Here is a 7,500-nt window from a genome sequence, read left to right on the forward strand (position 1 = left end):
ACACACACAGACACTCTCTCTCTCTCTCTCGCTCTCTCTCTCTCTCTCTCTCTCTCTCTCAAACACACACACACACACACACACACACACACACACACACTGCACAGCAAATAACCTTTGAGATTTGCAGGCCACTTTAAATGTGCAGTTGAGAGAATTAGATGAGTAAACACAGAGCCATTTAAACAAAATGAGCTCATGCTCTCCCTCTCTTCCCACTCTCCCTCCCTCTCTCTCTCTCCTCTCTCCCTCTCTCTCTCTTCCCCTCTCTCCTCTCTCCTCTCTCTCTCCCTCTCTCTCTCCCTCCCTCTCTCTCTCTCTCTCTCCCCCTCTCCACCCTCTCCCTCTCTCTCTCACCCTCTCACCCTCTCCCCCTCTCCACCCTCTCCCTCTCTCCACCCTCTCCCTCTCTCTCTCTCCCTCAGCTGTTTACCTCTGCAAAAGAACAATGCAAAATAAAGCCCGTCTGGAGCTTGCAGACTATGAGGCGGTAAGAAGTCTCCTCCCTTCTATCTGTTCTGCTTCCTGCGTCGGCACCGCTGTCAACATCGATATCTCTGCTCTTTTGTTCGTACTGAGCCGTGTGGGTTTTGCGTGTAACTGTTACCCATTTGTAACTTTCTTCAAACAAAGCTAAGGAATGAATGACTTGGTTAGTTATGTTCTGTGTTTTTCTTTTGTGCACGGGCAGGGATTGTTACAGATGGCACTATACACTATACACTGTAGAGTAAGGTGACCAGATTTCTCAAATGAAAATCGGGGACATTTCCAGTCCGGCAATCAAATATATTATTAAAATATCCAATGTTATTACTATGAAATAATAAAGGGGGATGATTCCAGTTTCATTTATTTTGCCCCCCCCCCCCCCCCCCCCCACACACACACACACTCACACACAACACACTTCACTGTGTCCCTTTACAAAATGTCAAAGTGTTCTCCAGCAGCATTAGGCCGTTTTATGAATAGCCTCAGATCTCAGAAAGTATTCTCGGTGTAGCCTACTGCTCCTAGAGCTTTTTCATTGTTCAAGATTCCCTGAAAGAGCTGCAGCAGAACATGTGAACACTTTTGGATGTCTGGATGAATGGGCTACATAGACCTGATGCTGTGATATGCTTTTACCCCGACTGTAAGCCTCCCGCAACCTTTCTGCTTGAGTGTTGGCCAGTGGATACGTCTGTAAAGGGGAGACTTATAGTGGGTACTCATATAATCCATTCTCATTCAGATATCCTGAGGTGAGAGAGGTCAAGGGTTCCCTTTGAAATTGACCATGCCGGTTTTTCAAAATTCATTATTTCGCCCCCTTCCCTTCCCGACAAGGTAGCATGGCATTGTTGGTCCCAATGGATGCTGTAGGTACAATATTACAGTTTCATAGCCTAGAAGTATCTTCACTCTAGATTTAAGAATGAGCCCACTAGAGCTGGAGTCATATCGGCCGCAGACGCCAGTAGAAAATCGGGGACATTTTCGGGGACAGCTCCAAAAACGGGGACTGTCCCCGAAAATCAGGGACGTCTGGTCACCTTACTATAGAGAGCCAAAGTAGAACGTCACTTCCTGCTTCAGCACTCTACCAAAGATTTATTTTCCCATAGACATTTGGTAAAATGCTTATAAAAAATAGTTTTACTTGTTCAAACCAAACGGTTCAGAGAAAGAGGAGAGATCGCATAACATTTCACCCAGACCACAACATAAAAAACTGCGGATGTAAAGAAAATATTTTTTCGACGTTTTTTTAAAGTTTGGGTCTGAGTGAAATGTTCTATGGTCTCTCCCGATTCTAAATATATCTGAACCGTTTCCATAGACATTTTACAAAATGGCTATGGAAAATACATTCTGCTGAAGCAGGACGTGACGTTCACCTTGCCTCTCTATACGCAGTATGTGCAGCAAATATAATTAAGACAGATCCCTGAGAAAGCCTTTGTTTTGTGTCTTGTTTTCAGGAGAGCTTAGCACGGCTACAGAGGGCATTCGCCAGGAAATGGGAGTTCATTTTTATGCAAGCAGAAGCACAAGCAAAGTAGGTTTCTGTAATAATAATAATAATAATTATTATTATTATTATTATTATTATTATTATTAATATTATAATGTGCCAGTCCTCTTACACACATGATCACCTTTACCTTCGACTGAGACTTCCCTGTCATTCTCAACACACAACTTCACACATGATTTGCCAAATAAACAGCGTGATCACACACAATACACAATACACAGATCATATGCATGTTAGAATGAGATGTATATTTTGTAAAAAAAACATACCAATTTTTTTTTTCCTGTTGTGTGTTGAACTCGTTTATCCTCAGAGTGGACAAGAAAAGAGACAAAATTGAGAGGAAAATTCTCGACAGTCAGGAACGGGCGTTCTGGGATGTGCACAGACCAGTGGTGAGTGTCATCGTCCTCAATGGTATCATCATGTTCATCATCATCATCGTCATCCTCATCGTCATCAGGCTGACAAAAGGGAATAATAACAAAACAGCAATTTACGGGCGTCTGGATGTGTAGAGGTCACCTCGGAGACCTGAGTTCAAAGGCTTGCAGCGGTGCTTCCGGCTTGGTCAGACATTGCACTATAGCTTCTCCTCTGGTCGGGAAGGGGGGGGGGGGGGGGGGGGGCGGGGGACTGGGGGGATAGCGTGATCCTCCCACGCGCTGCGTCCTGCCGGTGAAACTCCACGCTGTCAGGTGAAAAGGAGCGGCTGGTGACTGCCTGCACATGTATCGGAGGAAGCATGTGCTAGTCTGCGGCTCTCCCTGGAGCTGGGCTGGAGCTGGGCTGGAGCAACGACCGGGACAGCAGGGGGAATTGGCCAAGTACAATTGGGGAGAAAATGGGAGAAAAATCCAGAAAACAAAACAAAACAACAACAACAACAACAACAACAACAACAACAACAACAACAACAACAACAAAGCTATTTACTATTCGTACACTATACACTCATTCGGATTTTGATGGTGGATTGCAAAAAAATCGATAGATGGATAAATGCTTGAATATGATTCATTTGTGAAAATATAAAGCGAGACTATTACTCATATACGCGCGCGGACACACACACACACACACACACACACACACACACACACGCACACACACACACGCACACACACACACACACACACACACACACACACACACACACACACACACATACACACACACACACACACACACACACACACACACACAATCTCTTTCGTTCCTTTCTGGTGCTAAAGCCATCTGAATCATCTCCTGCCTCTGGGTATTTGAACTTGTTCGGCTGGCGGCAGCAGAGACACGTCACGCTCTGGCAAAGGAGATAACATTTTGAAAATGTTATGCAAAAATTAGAGCATTAAAAATGGACGTCTCGGGCGTCTGGGTATGTAGAGGTAAAAAAAAAAAAGGCACTCGCCTACACCGCAGAGACCGTGTGTTCAATTCCCGGCAGCGGTACAGTACTTCCGGCTTGGTCAGACATCCCTACAGACACAATTAGCCCCGTCTGTGGGCGGGAAGCCGGATTAAGGGGATTCGCTGCACTAGCGCCTCCTCTGGTCGGTCGGGGCGTCTGTTCGGGGTGAGGGGATCTGGCACGAATAGCCTCCCACGCGCTCCCATGTCCTGCCGGTGAAACGCCTCGCTGTCAGCTGAAAAGAAGCGGCTGGCGACTGCACATGTATCGGAGGAAGCATGTGGTAGGTTACGGCTCTCAGGTGGGCAGAGGGGGTGGAGCAACGACCGGGACAGCAGGGGGTAATTGGCCAAGTACAATTAGAGAGAAAATAGGAGGAGGAGAAAAAACAGGAAAAATTCCTTCATAAATTCTATAATCAATCAACTGTGTGTGAGCTATACATCTGATTCTCATGACATGTGAAAGGCATGCAGGAGTGAACCTAAATGATCACTGATTATATTCCTCTGCCATACATACGAACTGACATCAATAACTGTCAGAACACATCAACCTCACGGGCCCTCCTTTAACCCATTGATACCTGGTGCAGCATTTGTGTGTGTATCCCTTTAAGACCGCGAACCGCGTCGACGCGGTTCGCGGTCTTAAAGGGATACACACACACAAATGAGGGATATACACGCAAATGCTGCATCAGGTATCAATGGGTTAACCATGTTCATACTGTACATAGCTCCCTAGCATCGGCATTTATACAGTAGCTTGGTTACAGGCTCTCTCCTCCGCTGTGTTTCTTACCAAAGCCACAGCTCCATGCTCAATAGGGATGGATGCGTCCTCGGGGCAACCTAATCAATATTCATTCAGATCTCACAGTGACGCCGTCAAGCCACTTAGCTCCGCTCTCCTGCCAGAGACCTGCATTACAGCGCTCGCTCAATCGGGGAGAATTTGCACACAAGAGTCTTTGATTTCCCACTGGCTTCCCTGGTTTGGTACAATTGCCACATTCCATTTCATTATAACGCATTCGACAAATAGAGAGCCAAAGTGGAACGTCACTTCCTGCTTCAGCACTGTACCAAGAGATGTTCATCCGCCATTTATTTTCCCATAGACATTTTCGTAAAATGCTTATAAAAAATAGTTTTACTTGTTCAAACCAAACGGTACAGATATATTTAGAAACAGGAGAGATCGCATAACATTTCACTCGGACCAAAACGTATTAAAAAAAAAGCAGGTTTAAAGAAAATATTTTTTCGATGTTGTTGTCTTTAAGTTTTGTGTTAGAGTGAATTTTTATTTTTTTATTTTTTTATTTCACCTTTATTTTACCAGGAAAATTACTTGAGATCCGAGATCTCTTTTTCGAGTAAGACCTGGAAATGTTCTATGGTCTCTCCTGATTCTAGCTGAACTGTTTGGTTGGACCAAGTAAAACCTCCTCCTGTATAACAGGGGCTAAATTAAATTACTACATTACTGATTGTCACATTGTCTTTGAAGGTAGCATGAAACAATTGAACACAATTGAACACTCTGTTGTCTCTTCTGTTTGCCTTCCTCTCAGCCTGGATGTGTGAATACAACAGAAGTCGACATAAAGAAGTCCTCCAGAATGAAAAACCCCCACAAGACAAGAAAGGTACATCTCCTCGCACTAGACCCCTTTTCCTTTGAGAATCATTGTTAAAGTCGAACTGAACCCGTTCATCTCGTGCGTCGGAGTCCGTTTCAGACTGAAAACATAATGGGCCCTATTCTCCCACAGGCCATCGGCGCTATTACGGGCCTTAACCGCAAAAAAACGTGCCTAGCGCCTGTTTCGGGAAAATAGCAATAGGCTTTAGGCTGCCAAATGCGCTTTAGGCCGAATGGGCGTGGCGGAGTCCCTGAATGCGCCAAAGTGGGCGTGTCGGCGCTAAATACCGGCGTACTCTTATCTTCCGACCTGCCGTTAATTTAGCGCCTTGCGCCTTTGAAAAGCAGGCCTATTCAATGGGCCAGTCCGTCCCCTCTCTCCTCTGTCACCCTTCTCTGTGTCACTCTCTCCCTCTCTCCTACTGACAGGAGCAGGCATTGGTGTGCGTTTACCAGTTTATTGTGAAATAAATCCTTCCGCGTTGAGTTACTGTCACAAGCCTGTGTGACAACGCTTCCAGCCTGGGTAAAACAACTCCGTCCGTACCGCTTTGAGGCTGCAGGCAGTCTGACAGGCACAATACGACTGTCTCTCTCTGACTGCCTGTGAATGCCCCAGCATGCAATTGGGTACTAAATTTCGCTACTAAATAGCAACCAAATGAGGCGAAATAGATATAAAAGGTCGATCTAAAATAATGTGTAATGGTAACACAGCCTGCAATTGTAGAACATTTCAATATTGGACCAAATAAATCATCGAAATTAAAACACCACCCTAAGTGAAACATATATGTCCTCCTGGGGCTATATATACCCCTTGTCGAGTTAACGTGATTTAGAGAAGTAACAGCGGAACGCGCTTCGGAACGCGCTTCTAATGGCATCTGCTATACTGTGATGTCCCTCCAATAACTTGGCCCTATTTCACATTTAGTTTTACAATAAAAACACATTTATGCAATGACTTGACATAATGTAGGGTATATTTATGTGCATCATCCTTCCTGCAGCAGGCGAGAGAAAATGATATCTTTCTGGACAAACTTTCACCAATCTAATAGGCTATATTTTTCTAGCTGATGCATAGAACATTATTTTCACTTTGATCTTGCTATAGTGTAGCGTATTTACATGCTTGCAGTATTGAAACTGCAGTTAGATTGGTTTGAGAAGCATAATAATATGGAATAATAGCCTATAATGCAGACAGACAGGCTGGATGAAGGGAGGGGGGGGGGGGGGGCAGAGCGTTTGGCTTTCGTCTGGTTTTGCGGGATCACTGGAATTGGAGCTAAAAAGGCAAGCGTGCGATTCGTTTATTGCACTTATCCAATGAGCATGACGGTGCATAATTTTACGCCTAAAAGGCGTGGTTGTAATGCTTTGGGCTGCATCTAGCGCCAGCACGACGATATCAAGTGCGCCTTTCCACGCCCACTGCTTTGATCTGCGCCTGCTGCTCGGCCTAGAAACTGCGCCGATGCAACGATAGGGGCCAATTTGTCTGAGATGACAGGTTGAGAGGCGGGTCATAGTAGCATGTCGATGATTTTATTTGACAATTCTGGGGTACTGGATTGGGCTTTGACCAATCCTGGTGTGTTCCGCCTCCAAATCGAGTGGGATTCAGCGTGTTGTGGCGCATCTCCTCGGGAAGAGCCTGCTGACGCGAGGTTAGTGGCTGAGTGGAGCTCAGCGAGCCGCAGGCAGCCAGCTGCCTACGTGTTGCCGAGCGGAGAGTGCAGCCCGTCGGCCTGGAATCTCTGAGGTGCGACCCCTGACAACCAGGCTCTCTGAGGCGCACGCCATTATCGCTATTGCGGTAAATAATATTCCTGGCATTGGCCAATCCTGGCGTGTTCCACCCGCAAATCGAGTGGGATTCAGCCTGTACCGCAGAGTACCAGGCAGCCAGCTGCTTCGTGCGGAACGAGCGGACAATCCGATCCATAGGTGCTGCCCGCCCGCCTGGAATCTCCGAGAGACGACCCCTGACAGCCAGGGAGGCTGTCAGGCTCGGAGGCGCGCGCCATTATCGTTATAAATGTAAATAATATTCCTGGAATGCGTGTTTTAACGAGCCAGTTACATTTCTTTGCATTCTTAGACATTACCGTTTGATTTAGTTTGCATAATTGCTCAAGTTAGTAGTTAGTTCTAGAAACTCTGCCAGATGACAGGCACTAGGCGCCATTTTCCCCTTCTTTGGAAGAGAAAATTATCCTGAAATGAAGATTTGATTGACAGCTGCATGTCGTGAAATGATTGGTTGAAATGGGGTAGAAATTTGATAGTACTAGGTGACGTCAGCAAACTGTAAATTACTGTTATCAATTAAATCTTGAAAAACGAACTTTTGATGTGAAAAAGTGTGAAAAACGAAAGAAATTAGATTGTTGTGATTTTTTTT

General features: G+C 45.6%; 1 protein-coding gene across 1 annotated transcript in view; it reads left to right on the forward strand.

Moving 5' to 3' along the window:
- The window catches only part of rgs7a (regulator of G protein signaling 7a), a gene marked incomplete at its 3' end in the record, with an annotated part of 70,806 nt that overhangs the window by 55,423 nt on the left and 7,883 nt on the right, over positions 1–7,500 (forward strand). Inside the window, exons 6-9 of the mRNA XM_083650515.1 lie at positions 426–490; positions 1,968–2,044; positions 2,337–2,418; positions 5,017–5,091. Coding sequence (XP_083506641.1) covers positions 426–490; positions 1,968–2,044; positions 2,337–2,418; positions 5,017–5,091 — 299 coding nt within the window. The remainder of the gene's footprint in view (positions 1–425; positions 491–1,967; positions 2,045–2,336; positions 2,419–5,016; positions 5,092–7,500) is intronic.

This window comes from Poromitra crassiceps (genome assembly GCF_964638095.1).
Source record: "Poromitra crassiceps genome assembly, chromosome: 14".
NCBI classification, from domain to species: Eukaryota; Metazoa; Chordata; class Actinopteri; order Beryciformes; family Melamphaidae; genus Poromitra; species Poromitra crassiceps.